General features: G+C 50.3%; 1 protein-coding gene across 1 annotated transcript in view; it reads left to right on the forward strand.

Annotated features, from left to right (window-relative positions):
- LOC101980391 (cyclic nucleotide-gated cation channel beta-1) overlaps nucleotides 1-24,084 on the forward strand; it is a 35,160-nt gene extending 11,076 nt beyond the window's left edge. Inside the window, exons 6-19 of the mRNA XM_026790154.1 lie at nucleotides 1,311-1,466; nucleotides 2,720-2,928; nucleotides 5,018-5,068; nucleotides 5,515-5,601; nucleotides 6,591-6,655; nucleotides 7,439-7,561; nucleotides 11,275-11,416; nucleotides 12,071-12,230; nucleotides 13,089-13,186; nucleotides 13,278-13,361; nucleotides 16,428-16,546; nucleotides 16,990-17,136; nucleotides 18,795-19,014; nucleotides 21,751-24,084. Of these exons, the coding sequence (XP_026645955.1) occupies nucleotides 1,311-1,466; nucleotides 2,720-2,928; nucleotides 5,018-5,068; nucleotides 5,515-5,601; nucleotides 6,591-6,655; nucleotides 7,439-7,561; nucleotides 11,275-11,416; nucleotides 12,071-12,230; nucleotides 13,089-13,186; nucleotides 13,278-13,361; nucleotides 16,428-16,546; nucleotides 16,990-17,136; nucleotides 18,795-19,014; nucleotides 21,751-22,068 (1,979 nt within the window). The 3' untranslated portion in view covers nucleotides 22,069-24,084. The remainder of the gene's footprint in view (nucleotides 1-1,310; nucleotides 1,467-2,719; nucleotides 2,929-5,017; nucleotides 5,069-5,514; nucleotides 5,602-6,590; nucleotides 6,656-7,438; nucleotides 7,562-11,274; nucleotides 11,417-12,070; nucleotides 12,231-13,088; nucleotides 13,187-13,277; nucleotides 13,362-16,427; nucleotides 16,547-16,989; nucleotides 17,137-18,794; nucleotides 19,015-21,750) is intronic.
- The last annotated feature ends 2,711 nt before the right edge of the window (nucleotides 24,085-26,795 follow it).

Genomic DNA, 26,795 nt, shown 5'->3' on the forward strand with positions numbered 1-26,795 from the left:
CTCTCTCTCTCTCTCTCTCTCTCTCGGCCTGGCTGTCCTGGAACTCATCCTGTAGACCAGGCTGGTCTCAAACTCAGAGATCCTACTGCCTCTGCCTCCTAAGTGCAGGGACCAAAGGTATGTGCCACCGCCACCCAGCAGCAGGCTGTCTTTATGTTCAGAGACATAGATGCCTTGCTGGGGCCAACTGAATAGTTCATTTTTTCTTTTTTGAGACCAGATCTCATTCTATAGCCCCAGCTGGCATGGAACTCACCCAGTAGTCCCAGGTTGACTGGGAACTCACGGCAACCCTCCTACATGCTGGAGTTACAGGTGTGAGCCAGCGTGCTGGTCTAACGTCTCCTTCCTTTAAGGAGTTGTCCAACAAGGTGATAAATGTCTGGAATCCCTAGCACTTGGGAGTCTGAGGCTGGAGGATCACAAGTTTGGGGCTAGCCTGAACTATATAGTGAGATACTATCAGACACAGAAACACAGACAGAGAAAGAAAATTTACAAGAATTGAACTCAAACATGTTTTTCTTTTTCTTTTTTAAATAGAATCTCACTGTGTAGCCCTGGCTGGCCTCTAACTCACTTTATAGACCAGGCTGGTCTTGAACTCACTGAGATCCACCTGCATCTGCCTCCCAAGCACTGGGATTAAAGGTGTGTGCCCCTATACTACAAGCTTTTTGTCAGGGATATTTTCTAGGTTTTTCTGACAAGGGTTGTACACTGGGACTCAAATGCCCAAGCCAGATTATCAGAGACCGACTTCACACTCTTAACACTAGAAACACAGCCATGTTGGACCCCTAAGGGCCAAGGTGCAGCATCACAGACCCACGCGAGGCTGAATCTCAGGCAGATAATGGAGCTGAGTCCTACTCTGAGAAGTCTGAATTCACAGGTCCCCAAGTTGGTTGAATCCTTCAGCATTCTGAGTAAGGAAGATGGAAGCATTGGCACAAAATGCCCTGCCCATCAAAGGAAGCAAGGAGTCCACTGACATACAGACATAGACAGACAGATGCACATGTGTGTGCACGCACGCACGTACTCACGCACACATGCACACACGCACTGAGAGACGAAGTGTGCTCTCAAGGAGTACCTCCTGGTCGGGGTGTAGGAAGAGCTGCCAGGGACTGTGGAAGAGGGAGCCATGGAGTTCGCTCCCAAGGAATGTATTGGCTTCTGCACTCAGAATTGATGAGCGAGTTGTGTGTTTGGACGTGTTCCAGCTCTGTGGGTGGGACCCTTCCCCTCATATCCTCCACAAAGCCTCAGGGCGGGGTCAGATGGTCACTAGTGTCATCCCACAGCCCCAGCCAAGAAGGCCCCAGAGCCGGCCCCGGCACAGAAGTCCGCGGAGGCGGAGGCAGCAGAGGAGGAACACTATTGCGACATGCTCTGCTGCAAGTTCAAGCGCAGGCCCTGGAAGATGTACCGGTTCCCCCAGAGCATCGACCCGCTGACCAGTGAGTGCCCTCGGAGGGGGTCACAATTCCTCACACTTTCCAAAATGATTCCACATATCCTTGCCCAATTCTTTAACACAAGTCCCTGGGCTAGGAACATAGATCACACCCATTTTACAGACGAAGAAGCTGAGGCACAAAGGAATGAACTACCTGAGAAGTAGCCAATTAGATTCCTCACCTTGACCTTGCCAAGACTTCATTCTAAGCTGGCCACGCCTGCTCAGAGCAGGGGCAAGGTGGAGTTCATCCTAGTCTGGAGTAGATTCCCATGATCCTCTCTGTAAGCCCAGACCATAGTCCTCCAGCCCAGCACCCACCCCATGTGCACCACACTTTACAGTTTACGCTGGAGCCCCTTGCCTTCTCAGCTGGTGATTTCTTGTGACTTTGAAAAGACCAAGGCAGGTGCCAGGGAGGAATATCTTAGTTAAACAGCAAGCCACCCAGGGGTAGGACCCCAGCCCTTGGTGTCTACTGGGTTCTAAGATACCAAGTCATCTCTAGTCTGCCCAGGTGTCCGCCCACATCTGTGTCCATCTGTCTGTCCATTCTCCGTGTGTCATTTACTGCTCTGGAATTCCTAAAACAGAAAATTCATTGTCAAAAACTGTCCATGGGGGGGGGGGTCTGGAGAGATGGCTCAGTGGTTGAGAGCACTGCTTGCTCATCCCAGAGGTCCTGAGTTCAATTCCCAGCAACCACATGGTGGCTCACAACCATCTGTATTGAGATCTGGCACCCTCTCCTGACTGACAGGCATTCATGCAGACAGAACATTGTATACATAATAAATCTTTTAAAAAAAAAAACTGTCCATGGACTGGTGAGGTAGCTCCGTGGGTAAATATGCCAGCCAGGACTTACAACGTAAGTTCCATCCCCAGGACACACATGGTGAAAGGAAAGAACCAACTCCAGAGAGTTGGCTTCTGACCTCCAAAGTGCTCTGTGGTACCCTTATGCCCCTCCATAAATAAATGGACATAATAAAAAAATTCTGAAAGAGGGAAAGCCAAAGGGGTTTCCACTTATCTGTCTGTTATCCAATAACGCCACCATGCCCCCTCATCAGAAGACTGTGACCTTTCAGGGCCCATCAGTGACCTCCATGCCCACCTATCCCCTCATCCACTCATCTACCCATCTGCCCATCTGTCTGTCTATCTTCTGCGGAGTGAAAGCCACATGCAGGAGCCCGGGGGAAGCGTCCTGTCTTGCTGGCCTTCAAGCCCATCCCTGTCACCCCTCAGACCTCATGTACATCTTGTGGCTGTTCTTCGTGGTGCTGGCCTGGAACTGGAACTGCTGGCTGATCCCCGTGAGATGGGCCTTCCCGTACCAGCGGCCGGATAACATCCACTTCTGGCTGGTGATGGATTACCTGTGTGATCTCATCTACCTCCTGGACATCACTGTGTTCCAGATGCGCCTGCAGTTCGTCAAAGGCGGGGACATCATTGTGAGTCACAGGACAGGGGAGGAGGTGGCTGGGGCCTTCGGGGGACTGACCTTTGATGCTGTGGCAGGTGATAGAAAGAATGACAAGGAAACCCTGCAGCAGCTGCTCACGGCTGTGTGTGTTGGTTCTGGACCACTTGCATGTGTTCACATTACACATTAGATGCCATCCAGGGATGAACTGTGTTCTGGACCACCTGATAGAGTTAAAGAAGTGGTCCAGAGAATAAGCATCTGGGGCTGGTGCACCTGCTTCATATTCTAGCTGAAGTCCTATCTGAGCTTCAGCAGCATCATCCATGAACGCGATGGTAACAGCTTCCCTATGATGCAAGTATTGTTACAAAACTAGACGTCACATGCAGAGTGTGGGGCTCAGGAGCTGAGTGCCTCCTGCTGAGGGCACGGTGATGAGCTGCTATAGGGAACAGCCTGAGCTGGCCCCTTACTGAGAGGAAACCAAAGCCCTGACTGCGACCCTGCTGGTGTGACCCATGCCTAGGACTCAGGAGGTTGAGGCCGGTAGAGCTGAGTTTGAAGCTACACCAGGCTGTGCAGTCAAAACTTGTCTTTTTGTTGTTGTTGTGTTTGTTTGAGACAGGGTATCTCTGTGTAGCTCTGGTTATCCTGGAACTCTCTCTGTAGACCAGGCTCGCCTTGAGCTCAGAGATCCATCTGCCTCTGCCTCCCAAGTGCTGGAATTAAAGGCTTGTGCCACCACTGCCTGGCAAAACCCTGTCTTAAAAACATAGCGGCTTGGGATGGTGGGAAGGGATAAGAGAAAGGAAAGGAAAAGAGAGGCAGGCATCCCTGTGAGCAAGTCGTTTTCTAAAACTCCACACCAAGGGCTGGGTGTGTAGCTCAGCGGTACTTGCCTAGCTCCCGAGGCCCCGGGGTCCATCTTCACCACCATTGCAAAGTTAAAAAAAAAAAAAAAAAGTCCACAGTATAGCAAAGCTGGGGCTTTTTCAAAAAGCTTCCAAGTGGCCTCTTCTGAATTAGAGTTTCCTTTGATAAGGGATAGTGACTGATTGTAAACATCAATGGAAGAAGTCAGGCCACTAACATATAGAAGGGGGCTGACAAGGAGGCAAAAACATATTAGGAAAAGGTTTTGGCCACTTTCATTATATCGATAAGAATTATGAGGGAGCCAGGCACACACCTATAATCCTGGCACCCAGGAGACAGAGGCAGGGAGGATCTTTGTAAGTCTGAGGCCAGCTTGCTCTACAGAGGGAGACTTTGTTTCAAAACAAAATGAGTCAAGGTCTCTGGAGAGATGGCTCAGTAGTTAGAAACACTTGTTGGTCTTCTAGAGGACCCAAGTTCAGTTCCGGCACACACATTGGGTAGCTAGAGGGGATCCAGTGCACACACCTGCACACACACACACACACACACACACACACACACACACACGAAGAAAAAGAGATCATTTAGCAAAAAGAATCATTTGATAAAGAAAAGAAGAAAATCAATAGTGTTATGAAGCTATTTATTAAGCTGTATGGGGTTTTTGAGTTCCGTGTAAGGGGGTAGCTTAACAGTTGGTAAAATAAAATGTAAGAGTTAAGGTCTTGGACATTGTATCATATGTGTTGGGTGTCATAGTAAGGGATGCTAGGCCAATAGCTGCTTCACAGGCCACAACCGCTATTGTTAACAACAGGCAGCATGAATTAAAGTGTAACATGAATCCAAAATCTAGGAGCCCGTGATACTCCGAGACAGCATATGCCAGAAATGAAACTGTTGGTAACAATCGAGGAGTCGTTGTCCAGACTCCTCCCTAGCCCCCATCAGAGAGTTGCCAGCTCTTCACAGATCAAGTGGCTAGTCGTCCTGGGAGGAGCTGAGAGTCCCCGCTAGTCTAGTTGTCCTGGGAGGAGCTGAGAGTCCCCACCTTCCTCCATCCATGAGATCGGAGGCTGGCTGGTGACTTCAGTACAGCTTGTTCCTATGGTAGCCACCCACCTGCGATCACAAGTCCTTCCGGGCAGCGTGGATGCGTATGCCTAGGTGGCATCCAGGCTCTCTCTGGTCAGAACTTAATCTAACACCATTTCCCCATCACTGTCTTCTTCCAGACAGACAAAAAGGAGATGCGTAATAACTATCTGAAGTCTCGCCGGTTTAAGGTGTGTACCTGGAGGGTTGGGGAATGAGTGATAGTCGCTGGGTCTCTGAGGACCTGGGTATTTGGGGGTCTGTGCCATGTAGTTCCTGGCACATAAAGGGAGGCTAGTCCCATCTCCCATGGGATTGCCCACTGGGCAATAAGCCTCCTGAGACAGCCCAGGCTGGGTGGCCCTCACAAAACACCTTTCCACGTCTGTGTTTCCACTTCCAATTCAGCAGCACAGGGTCCCTTACCTTGGTCAGTAACAGAGCTGCACTGGAGATGGATGCCATGGTCTATGAAGCCACAAAGGCATGGGCTCGTGGGAGGCCTTGTGCCCTTTCATCTGAGGCTGTCCTGAGCATTCTGACCCTTCTCTGGCAGATAGAGGCATGTTCCTCAACCCCCTTCCCCCCCCCCGAGGTTCTGTGCCTCATTCCCTGCGGTGCCCCATTGGGATTTCAGATGGACGTGCTCTGCCTCCTGCCCTTGGACTTCCTCTACTTGAAACTCGGAGTGAACCCCCTCCTTCGCCTGCCCCGCTGCTTGAAGGTAAGACTGGCAGGTCCCCGAGGCCTTCGGTTCCTCTGTGCTTGGCATGGGCACTGCCACTTGGGGAAAGGAAGGTGTCCCCAAGAGGAGACGTTAGGGAGGTGAATGCCCTCCGAGCATGCCTTAGTAAGAATAAGAAGCTTGTTATAATTGCTGGTGTCTCTGGGAAACTCTTGTTCATCTCTGACCCAAAGACTTTACTAATTCTAGTTCTTCAATTCCATGACTTGAATATTGTTCTTAGCATATTTATTTATTTATTTATATTTTATTTTATTTTGGTTTTTCGAGACAGGATTTCTCTGTATAGCTTTGAAGTCTATCCTGGAACTCGCTCTGTAGACCAAGCTGTCTGTCCTCAAACTCACAGAGATCCACCTGCCTCTACCTCCCAGTGCTGGGATTAAAGGTGTGCGCCACCACCGCCTGGCTGTTCTTACCATCTTAAGGGGCACAGAGAAGCTAAGGAACTTGCCCAATGTCACACAGCTAGGCAGGAGTGGAGTCTGAATTTGAATGTAGGCAATCTAGCTCCAGCTCCATCCCTACAGAGCTTCTCAAAGGAGGGTCTTCTGCTTTATAATGGACTCCATTCAGAGGGTGGGGAAATTGGCCCTTGGAAGGGCTGGGTGACTTGCTCAGGGTAACAGGAGGAAGGGCGTGCCAAGGAGGGACTTGAATGCAAGGCGCCCATTTTTTATCAGCACTTGGTGTCATTCTCTAGTTTTATTCTGACACTCACTGGCTGGACCCAGGATCCTAGGAGGATCGGCCATGTGAATGTGGTCAGGACAGATGGCCATTCAGGGCACTCAGGATCCCCTAAACGGACTTTTCTAGCCACCCAATTAAATTTACTCTTCCCTTACATGATACTGGTGTTCTTTCCCAAAGACAGTAAGCAGGGAGAATTACTAACAGGGGGACCATGACAACACCGGTTACCAAGTAGACACAGGGCTACCCTGACACCTCCTTCTCCCTTCTAGTACATGGCCTTCTTCGAGTTTAATAACCGCTTGGAAGCCATCCTCAGCAAAGCCTACGTTTACAGGTGAGAGTTCTCCATGCGTGCATGCGCACATATGCATGTCAGCACGTGTGCCTACCTACACACACACACACACACACACACACCCAAGCCCCCACTCAGGCCTCATGACCTCTTCTTGGCCCAACTTCTTCTCTGGAAGAATATTTGTTCTGTTTGTTTGATAAGATCCAGGAATGTCTTATTTACCACCACCCCCCCATCCACTGTGACAAGACCACTCACAGGTTGGCTCAAGTCACAAGTCAGCATTTCTGTGTCAGTCCAAGGACCTGAATCCCCACCCTAGCTCTAACAGAAGGGACCATTGTAAGAACACAGTGGGCACAACATAGATGTTTAAGGTAGAGCCCAGAATCAGGTAGTCCATACCTGGGAGCAAGGTCTGTTGTTCCTATTTCAAGGAGTACGTAGCTCATTGCCATTTCTCTGTACACACTGGTCTCCTCTCTGCTGCTCCTCAGGTCATATTTCCCCTTTGACCCCTCAGCTTTCCCAGCCTTGCATTCCAACAAGGCTCCAATCAAATGCCCTGGGTTTAATTCCAACCCTGTCCACAAAGAAAAACCCGAATTGACTCAGTGGTGTGTTGACTCAGTTAGCTCCACTTTAGAATTAAAGGGACGCAGCAGAGGAGAGAGAGGGTGTCTGCCCGAGTGACTGGCAGGGTTGTGTGGCTCCAGCAGGGAAACCTAGAAGGTGGGCTGTGGGGGAACTGAGCTCTAGTTCATGTCCCCGGGGCAAGCTGTCACCTCCCTGGCTGTGTCACACTCTCTCCCTCTGCAGGGTCATCAGGACCACTGCCTACCTGCTGTACAGCTTACACCTCAACTCATGTCTTTACTACTGGGCATCGGCCTTCCAGGGCATCGGTTCAACTCACTGGGTTTATGACGGCGTGGGGAACAGGTGAGCCAGACTTCCCCCAGGGCATCCCGTGGGGCCTCTACAGTCACAAGCATTGCGTTGGCAAGACAACCTTGTGCCCAAGGAGCCACTCATGGCCAAGGTTGTAGGGCCAAGTTCTCCTTTCCCATCATCTCCCTAAGCAAAGGTCTCCCGGGAACTGTGCCAGGAGAAGGTCTGGGCATGAGGTATTCTAGAGAGATCTCAGCGTCCCCAAGTCCAGTAGGGTTGACAAATACAACACACAGGCTTTAGTGTGAGAAAATACTCGGGGGGGGGGGGGACACAAGGACTCACGGATAAAGATATTCCTCATAATGTCATTTGTTATATTAAAAAGACAGAAACACCCATTAGTACCCATGAAAGAGGACTGCTAGCGGAAGCAGCATGGCTCCAGAGGATCTATGTGATATTGTGTTATTTTACCTCCCCGTGGGTGACCTACTTTTTTCAGACTTTAGCATTTCTAAATGTGAGGTATATTGGATAATCCATGCATATGTTTAACATGATATTTATTTTTGTACAAAATGCTGAATTTGGGTTGAGGATACAGCTCAGTGGGAGAGTCCTCAGGCACTGGGCCCTAGACTCAAACTCCAGTATCTCAAAGAAAAAAAAAAGTGAATGAACTCACTGGTGTGCTCTGCAATTGCTGCATCTTCTAACTGAAGAACTGTGACAAGATTGTGTAGTCCTGGGTTTCCTCTGCAGCACTATGCATACATATGTGTCCAGTACAATGGTCTGCAAGCAGCAAACCTTAGCTGGTTCCCTACCGCCTAAAGCAAGGCTCTGCAAACTCATACAATATTACGATGTGATGTGACTCATATATACAACTTGAAGTGTTTTTGTAGCCACATTATAAACATAAAAGGAGGTGAAATTAATTTTAGTAATGTGTTTGGTTAACCCCAATGACAAAATTATCACTTCTGCGTATAATTGCTGGATTAAGCGTGAGTGACAGCTTGTTGACTGGACTGTGGCATGCTAGCCTGCTTCCTCTGCACCTTCCGAACCCTGCACGCATCCCACACCCACAGCAGGGCATTGTCGGTGCATCTCTGGCCCCTGGCTTCATGGCTTCCTTATGATGTATAGATGTTTTAAGTTCTGGGATAGAGCCCAAGGCCTTCTGTGTAGAAAATAACGTAGATGTTTCTAAGACAGTCTCTCTAAGTCACCCAGGTTGGCCTTGAGTTCACTCTGTAGCCAAGTAGCAGGGCTACCAACGAGACCCTGTCTTAAAAAACAGAAACAAAAAATGAAAAAGAAAAACAGACTGTTGACAAAACCACCGAAATGGGTCTCAGGATGTTCCATGTTGACTGGCTTCCTGCTACCCCAGAGTCTTGTGAAGACCAACAAAACACAAAACAAAATCAGTGAGTGTGAGCGGCTGGCTGAGGCCCGAATGCCAGGGCTGTGCCTGCCCCTGCTGTAAAAGCCAGCACGCCACCAAAGGGGTCAGAAATTCTAACAGCCCAGCATGGAAACGGAAGTGAAATTCTGTGACTATGTCTGCTGTTCTAGGTCGTTTTCTGGCCTTCCTTCAGCTCTCAAAGGAGTCTGTGCGCGGAATCTAAGAAGCTCCTTCTCAGTGGCAGCCAGACTGGCAGCCCTAGAAGGGACGAGCTGGAAGGAGAGGTCAGGGAATCGCTGGAACCTTCTTCCCAAGGACCGGGGATCTAGGTCTGCTTGCTGACATGCTTTCTTTCCTGGGGAAGTCCTCCAGGGACCCTGGATACAAGAACAAAGTGCAGCGACAGAAAATTCTTCAAGACTTTCAATAGCACAAGCAATAACTGTTAGGAATATTTCCTAACCGCGCCTCTCCACCTATGCAAAATAATTTCAGTCAGACCAAATTAAAAGATATCCAGGTTTAATTAGATACCTGAGCTCTCAGGTGGTGGGAAACAGAAAGCTGCCCACGCATGACCACTGGGAAGGAAGAGGGAAAACCACATGTTTATTTTCTGGGGAGCAGTTTAAATAGCCTGTGGGAGTGGTCTTGACCTTTCTTGGGGAGAGATCAAGGTTTGGGGGACTGCCTTGATGCTCCCTGGAGAAGGGTCAAGGTTCAACGGGTACGGTGGGGAAGGGCCATCAAAGATGGAGGCCGGAGGCTGGGATTACAATAACTATAAAATTAGCCACTACTTCCTGGGGGACTTCTGGAGGCTGGAGCAAGGAACCTTGACAAACCAGTGCCTGCCAATGGCAGTCCACTGTGCTCTGTCTCAGCATGTACCATGTCTGTGGAAGATTGCTCCAACTAGAAACATTTAGGGGACTTTGAGGTCACCACTCTTACATCTTCTGTGGTTCACTACTTAGGTGCATGAACCCTCAATTTCCCCCACAGTTGGGCGTCTAGATGGCTGATAGGGAAGCAATGGTGGTGGGGGTGGGGACAGGATACTGAACTGCTCATGCGCCCTCTGGTGACGAGTACTGGTATGGCATGTATTGTCGGGGCAGACTGGCCTGTTGTTCTCAGATGTCCAGGCAACTGGTGACAAGCAGCCCTGCCAAAGACCTCCCAGGAAGTCTGAGGCAGAATGGGTGTGCGTGCAGACGCACATACACACAAACACACACACAGCCTGCCACAGCTTCAGCCGCCTGGGCTCCCTCTCAGCATGAGTGCACGTTGGATGCTTCCACTAAGGAGGAAATGTCTGGAAGACGTGGGTCCATCTGCTCTGTTCCTCATGACAGGTGCTGGCAGGCACAGGCCCTGTGTGGGGCTTGATGGCTGACTTAGGGCCTGGTCACTGCTCTAGCAGTTCACTTCATCCTCACAGTTGCCTGGGAAGAATGATCCCCTCCTGTGCCCATTTTGTGGAAGATGAGGCCAGCTGGAGGGAGTGAAAATTGGTTCACCCTAGAAGGTGGCTCTAGGGCAGTGGTTCTCAACCTGTGGGTTGCAAACCCTTTGGGGATTGAGTGACCCTTTCACAGGGGTCACGTATCAGATATCCTGCATATTATTTATATTATGATTCATAAGTAGCAAAATTACAATGACAATATATCGAGGTAAATAATTTTATGGTTGGGGGTCGCTATAACATGAGGAGCTGTATTAAATGATCACAGCATTAGGAAGGTTGAGAACCACTGCTCTAGGCCTGGACTTTGTGTGTGTCTGTGTATGTGTGTGTATGTGTGTATGCGTGTGTGTTAGTGGGCTCTGAACCCAGCCAGACACATTTTCCCCTCAAATGTTTCCCATTGCAGCTGGTTGGGTCTGTAGGAGCTAGCCCTTCAGATGTGAGGGCCCCAGTATCTTCTGGTTTTGTTGTCCTTCTTACTTTCTGTGAGCCAACACCACAGAGGAGAGCAAAGAAAAAGACGGGAAACTGATGAAACACAGTCACCAGGGCCAGTCTGTCACCCTGCTAGCTCTTCCTTGCTGTCTCCTGGAACCTACTTGGCCCTGCTGGCTTCCCCTTTGCTGGCTTCAGGAAGCAGTCAGCCTAGAGCTGTGTCCAGGTGTCTGCTGGAACCTCAGTTCCAAGTCCACATTTCAGGGTGACATGTTCTCGCATGGCCAGGCCAGAGCCTCAGCCACACGTGATAGCATTTGAGGGTGCTGCTGGAGGTGGGGCCATTTTCTTGTACCTGTGGCTGTATAGGATGGCAAGGCAGCTGGGCAGTTCCTGCACTGCCCAAGGTCCCTTTTTCTCATCTCTTACTAGTTACATCCGATGCTACTATTGGGCCGTGAAAACTCTCATCACCATTGGAGGACTGCCCGACCCCCAGACGCTCTTCGAAATTGTCTTCCAGCTGCTGAATTATTTCACAGGTGTCTTCGCTTTCTCTGTGATGATTGGACAGGTAACTGGGGTCGCACATCCACCCACCTGTGGCCTCCCTCCTCCCAGATGGAAACCTCCCTGTGTGTTGTGGTTTGGGGATTGAGCACCGGGAAGATTTGGGCTGAGCCAGAAGCCCACAGCATTTGAGACAGGAGGATGTCTGTGTCCCAGGATTGCCCAAGCTGTTTTACTGTTTGAATGTTGGTCCCTTTGGGGAGTACCGTGAGCCAGGTAGCTACGTGACTTTCTCAAAGGTGGAGGACCTGGGCTGTGCCCCGTGAGAAAACCCTATGGAGTCTCTGATGTGATGGGTGACTTGTGTTCTAGTCAGGGCAGGGGCAACAAATCAAGTCCTCAAAGCAAACTTGGAAAGGTACTGCTCTGAGAAATAATATTTGAGGCTCAGTGTTCCTCCCTGGGGAGAGTGTCTGTATAATCCCATCAGCCTATCCCAGTGGGACATCCCAACCCAGTATTGTGCTGGGGACCTGAGACGACCAGAGAAGTCTGCAGCCTTGCTCCCCACTTCCAGGGTCTCTGCTTTATGTGTGGCCATCCCTGACGCAGTTACGAGCATAGGTACCCGATCTACTGTTACATATCCCGACCTGTGTCCTATGTAGCTCGGACCCAGCACTTCCTTAACCTCCCCTCACTGTTGTCTTTGCTATAGATGAGAGACGTGGTGGGAGCCGCCACAGCAGGCCAGACCTACTACCGCAGCTGCATGGACAGTACGGTGAAGTACATGAACTTCTACAAGATCCCCAGGTCTGTGCAGAACCGTGTCAAGACCTGGTATGAGTATACCTGGCATTCACAAGGCATGCTAGGTAAGCCTGGCCAAGCCCCTATACCCCCTACCTCCTCCCCTCACCAACCTTCACCTGATTCCCAGATTGGCCAACTCTTCCACTATCCTCTGTGTCCTGAGAGGTCTCTCTTGGTTGCACCCCCAGCACTGATATTGGAGGGACCTCTCGAGGCCAGTGAAGATCAGGAAGACTTACAGTGCTTGTCCTCTGGATGGCCACTCTCCTCTCGCTTCATCTGCCTTGAGATGCAGGTCCATCCAAGGTGGAAGCGATCACAATCAAGGGTAGAGCCAGGCATGGCAGCACGGGCCTCGGATCGCGACACTTAGGAGGGCATCTTAAGTTTGCGTCAAGGGTGGACCGCATAGCTAGACCTTGTCTCGGAAGGAATAGAGTGATAGGTGGGCCGTTGAGATGGCTCAGCCAGGGGAGGGGCTTGCTGCCAAGTACAATGACTCAGCTCAGTCCCTAGGACCTCCACAGTTGTCCTCTGACATCTATGGCTGTGCTATAGTGCACATGTGCGCGCGCGCACACACACACACACACACACACACACAATGTAAAAAAAATTAAAGTGGGGTTGACAAGCTCTACAGAATAGGGAATACTGATACAAAATCTGAGTAGGCGCTTCAAAGTCAGGAAGAAGTGGCATTAGTGCTTCGTTTTGAAGGATGGGTAGGAGTTTGGAAAGGAAGGGATGCAATATCTGATGGGAACACTCAGAACCGGGAACGCTCAGAACCTGAAGAGGCTCCCTGTGACGGGAGAAGCTGAGTTGGGCCGAGCCAGTGCAGGGCCTCAAGTGGTTGTGTGTGGTGTGAGGGGCCAGACCTGGCCTGAACTCTGACCCCGACCGGGTCTCCTTCCCAGATGAGTCAGAGCTGATGGTGCAGCTTCCAGACAAGATGAGACTGGACTTGGCCATCGATGTGAACTACGACATTGTCAGCAAAGTGGCGCTCTTCCAGGTACCCTCACAGGTGCCCTCCCTCCCACCGGGGGACCGAGGACAAAGCCCCTCCCTTCCTCTAATGAACTCCTTCCCATTGGTCTGGGCAGGGCTGTGACCGGCAGATGATCTTCGACATGCTCAAGCGCCTTCGCTCGGTTGTCTACCTGCCAAATGACTATGTGTGCAAGAAGGTGAGCTGCGCATGCGTGCGTGCGGGAGGGGGTGGGGAGTGGGTGCTGTTTCCGCGCGTGGGAGGGGGGACGTCTGCAGGGCCTGTGAGGGGGTCTGCTCGCACAGCAGCAGCCCAACTACTGTGGAAGTGGAGGGCACTGGCAGCCTAAACAGACAGCATCTGCTGCAGAGGGTGCCCGGGCTCTGCCAAGCGCTTCCAATGCTCGCTTCACACAGAGGAGCCCGCCTTGCAGAAAACGGGTGGAGGAGGACTCTGACCCACAAAACTGCTGCCAGGGTCTCCATTTTCCCATCAGGAAAGCGGGTAGTTTACAGCCCTGCGGTGTTTTATGAATTTATTTAAGTGGAATTAATTCCTAACCTTTAAATGCTGGAAGATTCCACATCAAATTCCAAACGCCTGGATGAAGCAGAACATTGGCTAGTTCTGGGTCCCGCTTCCCGCAGCAGCAAGAGTCAGCATGAGAGTAGGGGCTGTCCCTAAAGGGGCCGGTGATGCCCTGTCTGATGCCATGGGCCCTACCACTCGGTACCACTCCACCCCAGGTTCCCTTTACCTAGGAGACACCTACGTTAGAATCTGACCCTTGACAGTGCAAAGCCCTTTCTGCTCCTTGTCGAGGGCACTAAGATGTCAGCAAGGTTACCAGGGGCAAGGGTGGGCAAGTTTCCGGTCTTTTGTACAGAGATGTCCGTAAGTCTGGGTGAGTGTATGGGGTGAAGATAAGAAGACTTGGGAGCCTCTAGCCCCTGTCAGGTGGGTTAAAATTATTATTTATTATTTTTGAGACTGGGTCTTTCTTTCTTTCTTTCTTTCTTTTTTTTTTTTTTTTTGGTTTTACGAGACAGGGTTTCTCTGTGGTTTTGGAGCCTGTCCTGGAACTAGCTCTGTAGACCAGGCTAGTCTCGAACTCACAGAGATCCACCTGCCTCTGCCTCCCGAGTGCTGGGATTAAAGGCGTGCGCCAGCACTATAACTCTAGCGTTCCTGGAACTCACTATGTAGACTAGGCTGGTCTTGAATCATAGAAATCCTCCTAAGTCTATCTCCTGAGTGCTAGAATTAAAACTGTGTGTTGCTATTGACTGTTTTTTTTTTTCTCCAATCTTGTAAGGATGTTATTTTTACTTATTTGTGCCGTCCCCTGGAAGAGCAGTAAGTGCGCCTAACTCCTGTGCTCTCTCGCTGGGGGCGTGGATATGCAACGGCGAGCATGTGGAAGGCAGAGAACAACTTGAGGGGCTTGCTGCTCTCTTTCCACCATGCGGGCTCTGGGGATCAAACTGCTCACCAAGACTGACAGCAAACGCCTTTACCTGCTGAGCCGTCCCTGAGTTCAGTTTATATCCGTAGGTTGAACAGGTGTGCCGAGCAGTGTGCGAGGCAGTGGTGAAGTTTCTGGGAGTGAATTGCAGAGCCAAGGAGAGAGAGGACAAATTTCAGAACATTGAGCACTGAAAGCCTTGGGGCGGAGAGGAGTTTGGGAATGATAGAGCGATTGCGATGTTGGAGCCGCTTCCTGGCGGTGCGGCTTTGGGCAGGCGGCCTACCCTCTCTGAGTCCTGTTCTTATGGATGAAGTATAGATACCGTTAGTGCCTTTTTCATGATGTGGCTGGGAAGACTGGATTAAGATGTGCCTGTAGGCACAATGGCTGCCACTGTTGAGAGTTTGTGGCAGGTGAGAGGCGGCTCCGGTGTTGGGGAGCATGTGTGAGCGGCGCCCTCTGCTGTTGCTTCCTCTGTGACTCTCTGAGAAGCTGGGGCTTGAACCCCCACACTTCGATCCCTTGTAAGGCTGCAAGGAGCATTTGTGGGGTAAAGTGAACTGCAGCCGGGTTAGGGTTACCATCACCCTTTGATAGTGACAGCTGTGATTGACAGGGGCCGCCCAGGCAGGGTCTGGGAAGGCACTAGGATTGGAAGACGTGTGGCAGGTTACTGTTTCTGATTGACTCCAGAGGAAGCCATCCATTCATCCGTTCCCTTGGTCATTCATCTGTTCCCTCATTCATTCATTCATTCATTCATTCATTCCTCCGATTTAGTTTGGGATTCAGGTTACCGTGTGTTAGGGCCGGCAGAACAAATGAATGATCCTTTTCCTCAGGTAGCAAGATGCTCATCTTCTCTTTGGCTCTCTTCACTTACATGTGCTTTCTGTGAGAATGTCAGTTTGATCGAATGAGGGCCAGCTTACTCAAGTAGGCTATCTTAATTGCATTACACCTGCAACAGCCTTATTGCCAAATAAGGGCCTATTGGGATGTGCTGGGAATTTCAGCAGACAGAGCTTGGGTCTGGGGACAGAGTAACCATAGCGACTGTGCACTCTGGATCAGGCTGTCTGGATTCAAATCCCACCACTGGTTCGACCTTGCATTTCAATCTTGGTAGAGCATAATCTTACAATAGCAGGTTCACTTGTGTGGAAAATGCCCACCAGCATTAACTTAGAAGATGTCCTGGGGCCTGTGGGCCTCCTGACCGCTAATTATCATTCCTACCCAACTGACCAAGCTCCTGGGCCACTGGCCATAGGTTCTCACTGGGTTGTGGGTCATGGGGTCGTACAAGTGGGAGCTGCAGAATAGCGTCATACCCAACATTCAAAAGAAAAGATGGGGGCCAGGAGTGAAGCTACCCCCTTCTCCACATCACACCATGTGGTGTCTCATGCCTATAATCCCAAAGACAGAGGCAGGAGGATTGCTGCAAGTTCAAAACCAATCAGGTCTGTGCTTCAAGTTCCATGCCAGCCAGAGCTTTATTGTAAAACCCTTTCTCAAAATGATGAAGTAAAAATAAAATCGAAAGAAGATCTGAACCTGAAGGGTACTCATTGCTATGGAGAACTACTTGGCTTCCTTGTGAACCCCCATACCTGTTTTTATTAATATGAATATTTCCATGTGTATTTGCACATACACAGTACATTGATTTTTTTCTTAAATAGTGATGAGTTGGTATATCTATGAAGCAATTTCAGACCATCCCCTCAGTTCGTTGGTGGTGCAGGGCTGGGGCAGCCATGAGGTGTGGGACTCCACTCTCCTCTGTTCCAGGGGGAGATTGGCCGCGAGATGTACATCATCCAGGCGGGGCAGGTGCAGGTGCTGGGCGGTCCAGATGGGAAAGCCGTGCTGGTGACACTCAAAGCCGGATCGGTGTTTGGAGAGATCAGGTCAGTGATGGTGGGGGGTCACATGTACCCTGGGCAAAGGTTGGGGGGTGTCCCCCACCATGGCAGACCCTGAAGGAGATGGGGCACTGCAGAGTTAAATAAATGCAATCAAAACCCAAGCCACTGGGTGGCATACGCCTGTAGTCCCATATACTGGGTATGCTGATAGAAAATCAGCCAGAAGAAGAGAAAAATTCTATTTCAAAACCTAAATGATGCCAGATGTGATGACATACTCCTTTAGTCCCAGCACTGAGGAAGCAGAGGCAGGAGGATCTCTGTGAGTTCAAGGGCAGCCTGATCTACAGAGCGAGTTCCAGGACAGCCAGATGTACATAGTGAGATCCTGCCTCAAAACAAAACAACATCAACAGAAACCTAAGACAATCTCTCTAAAACCGCAGCCTCCGAATGGTCTCATTCCCCTCCCTTTTCTATTCCAGCTTGCTGGCCGTGGGGGGCGGGAACCGGCGCACGGCCAATGTGGTGGCCCATGGGTTCACCAACCTCTTCATTCTGGACAAGAAGGACTTGAATGAAATTTTGGTGCATTACCCTGAATCTCAGAAGTTGCTCCGGAAGAAGGCCAGGTACAGAATCCCTCTTTCTTTTTTCTTTTTGGGTTTTGAGTAATGACTGGGGGGAGTAGCTTCTCTCATACCGCTGTAATACCATTATGGACATCAGAGCAGATGGTTGGTCGCTCACGGGGTCACTCACAGACCTGCATTGGGTGGCTGCAGACTCTGTTGCCCAGGGTGTTCTCTAGCTGGTGTCAAACAAGGTGGCACTCTGTCCCTGAGAAGATCAGCTCAAAAGGAGGAAAAGCTTGTTTTGGCTCTTGGTTTCAAAGGTTTCAGTCCATGTTTGCCTGACCTGAGTCTTTGTATCCATGGTGAGGAAGAACGATGGGTGGGGATATGTGGTCGAATAGAGAGAGACAGAGACACACAGACACACAGAGGAACCCCAGCTCCTCTTCAGAGCTGCGCTCCCAGTGACATCTGTTATTTATGGGTATTTGTACCAGTCCTCACTCTCCTGCCTCATGCCCTTTCCAGAGCAGAGGCCTGGACTGCAGAGAATTCCATTCACGTGGGCACATCTATCCACACTGACTCAGAGCCCCTGTCCCCTCCACTGCTCTTTCTCATCTCAGCATCAAACGGAGCCTTCCTGCTGCCTGTCACGTATGAATTATGGACTCACGTGACCTAGGTGACAGCGCCCAGGCTGCTAGAGAGCCTGCTTCCAAGGCCTCTGATGGATGATCATGCTTGTGTCTCCTGGGGAAACCCAGAGAGGAAATGCAAATCTCGGTCCATTAATAACACCGCACACACTTCAAGCCCGCTGGCTCTGATTAGCTAAGCAGCCGGCAGTGGCCTCATCTAAAAACAAACGGACAAACAGAAAACAAACAAGTTGCGCTGGAAGCCTGATGAATGAATTTTCTGATTAGCTGGCTCGCCCACTAGATTGAGCACAAAATGCATGCGTTCTTGAGCCAGGCTGTTAATCACATATTCATAGCTTGAAAAATTCCTAGTAAAGGATGCATTCTCTGTTTGATGGAAAATTCTATCTTTATTCAAAGAAACAGGGTGCTGGGTCACATCCGATCCTGCGTCTGGTTCTGCCTCTGCCACTTCCTGGTGACCTGGAGCAGGTCGCTCCCTGCCCTTATTCTCAGCCTCAGTTTCTTCAGTTTTCAGGGGTTCAGTAACCCCAACCTTTTCCAGATAAAATCAAGAGGGGGCCAGGATGGCTTTCATAACAACCCCTTTTGTGAGAACTAGCCAGGGTCCCAGGAGAACTAAATTACTAAAGACTAAAGACAACAGGCCCTGACTCTGGAAGGTTCCGTGCTTCCCCCCCTCCCCCAATATCACCATATGCCTATGAACCCTTCGAGATGCCCTCAAACCATATCTGAACTATAGCTGTGCCTTTCAGTCTATCCAGTGTGACCTCAAGCAAGGTAACCAACCTCTCTGGGTTCCAGTGTTCCCTTCCCTATGGCACAGACAATAAGCCCCACCTCTTATGGCAGTTCTAATCATCCCATCTGTGCGTAAGCACTCAGCACTGTGCTTGCCCCAGCAAAGTACCCTGAAACCACCAGCCAATGGCAGCACCAACACTATGACCACTGCCACCATGTAGGGGCATTGTAGGGTTCTACCCAGGCATAGATGGGCTCCTCCCCACTGTGCTTTGGATGAAAGTGGGTGTGTCTCTCTTTCAGGCGCATGCTGAGAAACAACAACAAGCCCAAGGAGGAGAAGAGTGTACTTATCCTGCCCCCACGTGCGGGCACCCCGAAACTCTTCAATGCCGCCCTCGCTGCAGCAGGAAAGATGGGCGGCAGGGGCGCCAAGGGTGGCAAGCTTGCCCACCTGAGAGCCAGGCTCAAGGAACTGGCAGCATTGGAGGCAGCCGCGCGGCAGCAGCAGCTGCTGGAACAGGTAACACGGTTGGGACCTGGCTCTTCCCACTTAGCAGGCTTGTTTGGGGAGAAGGTCGAGGACCTCCAAGAGCTCCTCCCAAACTCCAATCCAGCGTCGGGACTTTCTGTCTCCTTTACAGCAGCAGACTTTGTCTGGTCGCAGGTGACAGAAGCAGGTTCAAGCCAGGTTGAGAAACCTGGGTCGCAGCCCACATGGGTGAGAAGCTGATGGCGGGATTGCTATGAATTCTAGGCTAGCCTGGGCTACATAATTTCAAGTTCTAACCTGTGCTTCCCCCATAATGAGCTACATTATGAAGCCTTGCCTCAAACAACCCCTAAGTAAGACATTATGTTGACAGGATAGGAAAGTGAGAGAGGGCTTAATAATTGGCAAATTTGAATATGGCTGAATCTCAAGTTGCAAGACTAGTCTTTCTGTCTGCCGTCTCTCTTTCCTTATTGGATGATTCCACATCCCTTCATGTAGCAATCCTGCCAGGAAGTACATCTTCCCCCAAGAGCAAAGCCAAACTCCCCAGGACTCATTGTCACTGGTCAGTGCTGGGACACAAGCCAATTTCTGAACCATTGCCGGTGGGGCCAGGACAGTGTGTGTCCCACAGCTGCCTACTCCTGGACTGGAAGTCGTGAGAGGCTTCTTTGGGGAAAGGCATTGGGGTTGGCAGGAGGAGTGGATATAGGCTGGGAACATCTCTCCCCAGGGGACAGTGATGTTCTATTAATACAGTGTCTGTGACCATTGAAATGATTTGGAAAGAAAAATATAATCCCATGGCTTCTACTCCTATGACCCTAAAGGGATATTAAAATTAGCTCACGGGTCTTTTTCTGTGACTGAAGCCAAGGAGACCTCTTTGAACTCCTCATAACAGCCTAGAAGTACTAGTAGTCTGTGTGGCTAACAGAGAAGCCCAGTGAACTCAGCTTCAATCCAGGGATGTGAGTCAGGTGACCCATTCAGGGTTCATTTGACATCAAAGCCACCTGGGATTCCAGGCCATGGCCTACCAATAGCCCCAGACAGAGGAAAAATGTGATTATTGTGTTGGTCAAGGTTGAGGCTGCACAGTGGGGTCTTTTGTGCTGGCTGCTGTTTTGGGGTTGAGTGGATGTGAACTCAAAAACTCTCTCAGACAGCAAAAGACTTCAGCTAAGATGGGTTTCTGCTCCTGTTGCATGAGTGTTCTGACAAAAGCATCCTGTGAGATTTAGAAAGCCGGAGCAGACCAGCAGTGAAGGAGCTCTTTAGTAAACAAGCCCAGAGGCTCCGTCACTCCTGGAAAGAGCCCTGCACCCCCCGAGACTCTGAGGACTCATGGTGGCCACATGGGACTGTAGAGGTGAAGCCGCGGTTTCTTCTGCCAAACATTTGAACACCGCAGAGCATGTGACCAGCCTTCCCATGATCCTCCCCTTCCTGTTTGTATCTCTCGGCTTCAGAAGTTGCATCTGAACACCCTGCCCAGGGTGGGGTGTCCTGAGAACTTAGGGTGCACACGTAGGGTAGAACATGCGTAGCGGGTAACAAAGAAGCATGGAAGCAGCAGCAGCAGGCCTCCAGAGCTGCTTCTGATTCTAGAAGCATCCTGACGCCCCCTCCCCCGCTTCTTTAACACCTATATTCTGTGCAAACCTCAAGGGTCTCTACTCCACATGAGCACACCGACTACTCTCCCTTGGGTCTTGGTCAGTTGAGGATCTTCTAGATTGTTCCCTCTCCCATTGCCTTCCTTGCAGAACTAGGGTGAAAGAGCAAGCAGGTGAGAATGCAGGGATTTTTTAAATTTTCCCCATTACTTATTGATGGCCAACAACACCCATGGGGGAAGCACAGGTTAGAACTACAGCTGCCCACCAAGCCTCTGAACACAGAGTCACCTCAGCCTCATTTTTCTGATACCCCACTCCATTCTTCCTGTAAGGGTTGTGACCTTTGGAACCTTCTAGAAAGATGGCCAGGCCACAGGTTCTCCTGCTCACTCAGCTTTACCTATGTGCTCCAAGTTTTTCTCACTTACCATCCATTACTAAGAAAAACAGTGTGTGTGTAGCCAGGCAGTGGTGGCACATACCCTTAATCCCAGCATTCAGGAGGCAGAGGCAGGGAGATCTCTGAACTGGAGGCCGGCCTGGTCTACAGAGTGAGATTCAGGATAGCCAGGGTCACACAGACAAACCCTATCTTGAAAAACCAGAAGAGGAGGAGGAGTGGGTGTCAGGATGGCTCAGCTTTGACAAGGCCATTCCTCATGGTTATCAACTCCCCAAATAAGTTGGGGGGATGGATCTGTACTTGACCGCACAACTTAATACAGGCTTCCAGCCCATAATAGTCTAAATTATCCTAAAAGCTGGGCATGGTAGCTCATACCTGTAGTCTTAGCATCCCATAGGCTGAGGAAGAAGGACCCTGAGTTCGAGACCAACTTGTGCTCCACAATTTAAGGTCAACCAGGGCTACATATGGAGACACTGTCTCAAAATTAAACAAATCCCCAAGACTTACCCCCTAAATATGCTGGCCTCTCATCCTCAAACTCAACTTGCCAACGCTACATTGTTTCTTTCACACGACCCAGCCGCTGCCCTGCTAGGACACTAGCTCTCACCTCCAGTGTGCCATTGTCCTTTGGAAGTCCTAGAAGGCGGGGGCTAATTGGCTTGTAAGATCCCTTTATGCTCCTTTGGAGGAGAAGGCTTCACCTCACCTATCACACTCTCTGGGTTTCAGGCCAAGAGCTCACAGGAAGCTGGGGGAGAGGAGGGCTCCCGAGCTGCGGACCAACCTGCGCCCCAGGAACAGCCAGAACCCAAGAAGCCCCAGGAGCCCCCAGAGCCTCAGGAGCCCCCGGAGCCTCCAGCCCCACGCTCTCCACCGCCGGCCCAGGGGAAGCCGGAGGGTGGCACGGAGGAGGTGGCAGCTAGGCCCTCGCAGCCCCCAGATCCCCCGGAGCCCTCAGTGAGGATCCGCGTGAGCCCAGGCCCGGATCCTGAGGAGCAGACGCTGTCGGTGGAGATGCTGGAGGAGAAGAAGGAAGAAGCAGAATGAGGCACATGTAGTGCCCCATGATCCATGATCCCCATCCCCGGGTGCACGCCTGGCGTTGGAACTGCCTGCCTGGACAGTCTCGTGGAAACCCTCAAACGTTGGTGAGGAGTCTTGCACTCCTACTATGGGTGGAGCACCCCGCCCCCTCCCACAGTTGTTATTTTCAAGAAGAAACCTGCCTTGCACTTTTAAAAGTTTTTAGGAGGGAATAGAAGAGGGCTCCAACATCACGGGGTGCTCTACTAGAAAAATCAAGGGTTGATGATAAGGCAGGGTCCCCACCAGAACCCACCCTTGGTTTAAGTGATGGGGAAGAGCTGGAATGGGAACCCAGAACTGGGGAAGCTGAGGCAGGAGGATCCTTGGATCAAAGTCAACCAGGGTTACATAGTGAGAATCTGCCTCAAAACAAACCAATAGCACAACAGCTTAGGAGTTCCAAGTTCCTGCAAACACAGGAGTCTCGGTGATGGCAGAGCAGGCGATCCAGGCGCTCTGTACACTGCAGGTAACGGTTGGCATTTTTATCTCACCCTTTAAAGTTTTGCTTATTTTAGAAGGCGATGACATTAAAAGTTCTCTGTGCTATTCCTGGCACCCATCCTCCCTGACCACTCTCGAGCACCAAGTAAAAACTACGAAAAAACCTAGTGGTTCTCTGTCAGCACACAGAGAGCATCCTTGTAGCTGGACATTGTGGAGCACTAGATGCTGAGGCAGGAGAATCACAAGTTTGAAGTCAGCCAGGCTTCATGACAATACAATATGCCAAGAAGGGAATAAGGGAAAATGCACTGGTCCATTGGCGACGGCGGCATAGTCCCTTGTTCAGATGTGTGGTGACATTTTGTCTACTGTTCATCAGCGAGCATTTGGGTTGCTTCCAATCTCACATTATTAAGAATAACATTGCAGGACATTGAGAGGGCTCAGTGAATGAAGGCCCTTGCCACACCACTGGGCATGCTTGGCGACCTGAGTCTCTGAAACCCATGCAAAGGTGAAAAGAATCAGCCCCACAAAGTTGTCTTCTGACCTTCACATATGCACTGTGGCACACACACACGCACACACACACGCACACACACACAAGACTAACAGTAATAAAACCATCTTGTACAGAATGGGGTTGGCCTTACTGTAGAGCGCTTGTCTGGCCTGTATGAGTCCCTGGGTTTGATCCTCAAAACCGAAAGAAAGACTCCCCCACAGATCTAATCTCATGGGCACACCTTACTGTTTTTAAGTGGGGTAAGTTTGAAGTCTAGTCATATTTTTTTAGCCCTAGTATCCTCATGTATTATTCCCATATCTGCCCCCTAGAATCTAAAGCCCAAGCTTAGTAAATGCTTTCACCCGCAACAGGTATTTCAGATGTTCCTCTAAGGTAAACATGCCGCCCTTTAGTAGACGGCAAATTGTTTTCTGACCTGCCACTGTGAGATCCTGCTTCATAAGGAATCTGTTTTCTGTGGCTGCACCTACTCTTTTAGATGCTGGTCCCCGAAAATAGTCTGCTTATTACAGAAAGCAAGAGGTTCTTGGGGTTCCTGGAAAGAACACTAATTCTGAAATGAGATTGCCAGGGTCTTCATTTCACCGAGCTATCTCATTCAGGATAACATTCTCGCAGAACCCAGATATTAGATAAGCTGAGCTGGAGACAGGCATTAATCTCCAAATTAAATTGGACTGGCTGGCCTCTGAGGCGTGAATGACACAGCTCAGAGATCGCCCTAATCCCGAAGTCAGAACGGAACGAGTATGAGTGACTGTTGAATCTCTCTTTCAATCTCCTCAGCGTGTCTTGTGTTTTGGTAGATAATGAATCGCACGCCAGCTTTTATTTTTAACTACACAAATATTTTAAATAGAATTAAAACGAAGAAGCTGTTTAAAATTTCGTTATCAAACTGTGCCCAGCCACCGGAACTAGTCTAAGCTGTTTTCTCAGTAAACAAGAATACTTTCTGTACACGCCGGCTTTTGTAGTGCCGTGAATTTTAATTAAAGTGTTTAGACAGATGTTCCTGGGTTGTGGATTCATTTTCAAAACTAGGAGTCGGGACCAGGTATGATGATGGCCACCTGGAACCCCACGCAGCACTCAGGAGGTGGAAGAGAAGCATCAGGAGTTCAAGGCCAGCCTCAGCTACTATTGAGGCCAGCTGGGTTTGTGATACCTTGTCTCAAAACAAACAATAACTCCAAGCAAATGAAAAGCCACAAGTCTGGCTAGGTGGCATATACCTGTATACACCTAGTATTTAAGAGGTTGAAACAGGAAGATTGAGAGTTCAAGGTCAACCTGGTCTACCCAAAGAGACCTTGTCAAAAGACAAACCAAGCAAAAGGGAGCCAGTGAGAGGAACTAGCAGCAAGGGGCTGTGGAGCAGAAACAGAAGCCTCCAATAAAGGTAAGCCAGATGACCGTGGAGAAAGACAACTGGCAGACCTATCTATAGGACAAGCTCAGGGTTCGTGAAATACCAGTCAGGAGTTCTGGTGAGATACTGACTGCTCCTGAGGGAGGGCTCAGCAATGAACACCAGCTCTGGTTTACTATTTCCAAGTCTCGGTGAGTTGTGGCTGGCCATGTCTCTGAGAGGGAGCCTATTGTTTAAGACCAAAATTCCCTACAGGCCTGATAAAGGGGACTAGCCACAAGGTACAAAGCTTGTGATCAAACCACATCCCCCCCTCCCCCATTGGACTCCTGAAGCCACAGGAGGCTGTCACAGAGAGGGGGAGGGCCAGTCATTGACAGGCTGGAAGGCTCAGGTGGCAGGAGGTTTGGCTTTGGTGTGACTAAGAGCTGAGTCCATCTCCTGACTATAACGGAGAGTGAGTTTGGTGGTTTGGATGAGTTTGGCCTCCACAGGTTCATGTATTTGTGTTAATCCCCAGCTGGTGAACTGTCTGAGAAGGATTAGAAGGCTTAGGAGAGGTGGCCTTGTTGGAGGAGGTGTGTCACTAATGACTCACTTTGAGGTTTCCAAAGCCCATGCCAAGCCCAATGTCTCGGTCCCTCTATCTGCTGCCCGCATATCAGGATGGAAACTCTCAGCTTCTGCTCCAGCGCTGTGCCTGTTTGCTTCCTGCCGTGATCATCATGGACTAACGCTATAAACCTGTAAGCAAGCTCCCAGTTAAATGCTTTTGTTTGTAAGGGTTGCCTTGGTCGTGCTGTCTCTTCACGACCACAGAACAGGAACTAGGACAGTGAGGTAGCTGGGAGCTGGAGGATCAGCCCCTAGAGCCACACAGACTGTGAGGTTCGCTGCTTGGGGATCTCTGACGCTCCGGTAGACGACATGATCACCCATAGCTTTATCCGTTCAGTGGTGGATTTAACGCTGAGTGGGCTCTGAAGGTACAGAGACTGGCTCCCCACACAGATCTAGGTTGTGTTTCCACTCCTCTTGGGAGGCATCCCTGGCCAAGCATCTTAGCCACCCTGTAGGGAAGGGGGAAGATGGGGAGCTCGAAAGGGTGAGCGAACCTGCCCGGCCCATAGACTGCAACACTAAGTGTGGCCAGCAGAGGCCGCTAAAGAAGGGAACTGGAACCGGCTAAAGCGAAAACAGCTGTGTTAAACTCCTGTCGCTATCCTGGCTCCACACCTGCCTCTTTCCATCTCCGCCTCTACTGGGCAGATTCCAATTTTAGACGACCCAGGAGGAAGCCGCTCAAGTGCTTTATTCTGCCCCTCTCCTTGTTAAAAAAAAGTTTTCTTAGTGAGCACACTGTGCACACTCAGCCTTTCACATCGCAGTACAGTTTTCTCTTCACAGTAGAAACCGTTTCGCTATAATTGTACATTTATTTTCCTTTCATTTTTTTTAAGGATTTCGTGTTTTTAAGCCTATATTCCCCTTCTTACATTTACCTTGGTTATCTTCCTCACTCGTTTAAAGTTGCGCCAGTGTGCCTGACAGCCTCCGTATGCACTTCCGGGCTCCCTACCACATACACCTGTCCACTGTGTACCGGGCACCTCTCCGACGAGCCTTGGCCCCCTGGAACAGCCTTGGATTGAGACCCCACTCTATGGCACTGAGCTCTTGCATGTCACCATCCCTGGGTCTCCGTTTCTGTGCTGCTGGGATCCTCCTTCCGGCAGGACTCTTTTTGACGGCCCCTAAGACCTGGACTCGGAAAGGAAAAACCGTTTTCCGAGTCTCTTCCACCTCCTCTTTGAGCTGTTTCTGGGAACTCTTGACTGCCACCTTTTCTTCAAGGGAATCTCCCTTTCTCCCTCTAACTGACCACGGGCTCCTCCCATTTGAAAGTAGACTCCTCTCATCTGCCCTCCCAAATCTCTTGCCCTCCTCGGACTCAGGTACCATCAACCTTGACACCTTGTTTTTTCTTTTATACTGCTGTATAGCTTGGTCTCAATACGAGCTCGATAATCGGCCTCAATGGCCCAAAAACAAAGCATTAGACTTTAACATTCTCACTGCTCTTGACAAATTCTGCCGATGCTTCGGCAAGGGGCCCAAGACTCTCTATGTCCAATCCTTCTTTGCTCTTCGCTCTTGTTCCTCTCTTTGGGTCTCCTGTTACAGCCACCAAATTCTCCTGGCAAAGAGCAAACCTCCTCCCCAAGCTGACCAGGACCTCAGCTCCCACTCCTTTCAACTTCGATGGAGCACATTCCCTGTGGGTGCCGCCTCAGCCGGACCCACCATGGGCATCACCCTCCGTGGGCTTCACCCACTGGC

This window comes from Microtus ochrogaster, chromosome 4 (assembly GCF_000317375.1).
Source record: "Microtus ochrogaster isolate Prairie Vole_2 chromosome 4, MicOch1.0, whole genome shotgun sequence".
Lineage (NCBI taxonomy): Eukaryota > Metazoa > Chordata > Mammalia > Rodentia > Cricetidae > Microtus > Microtus ochrogaster.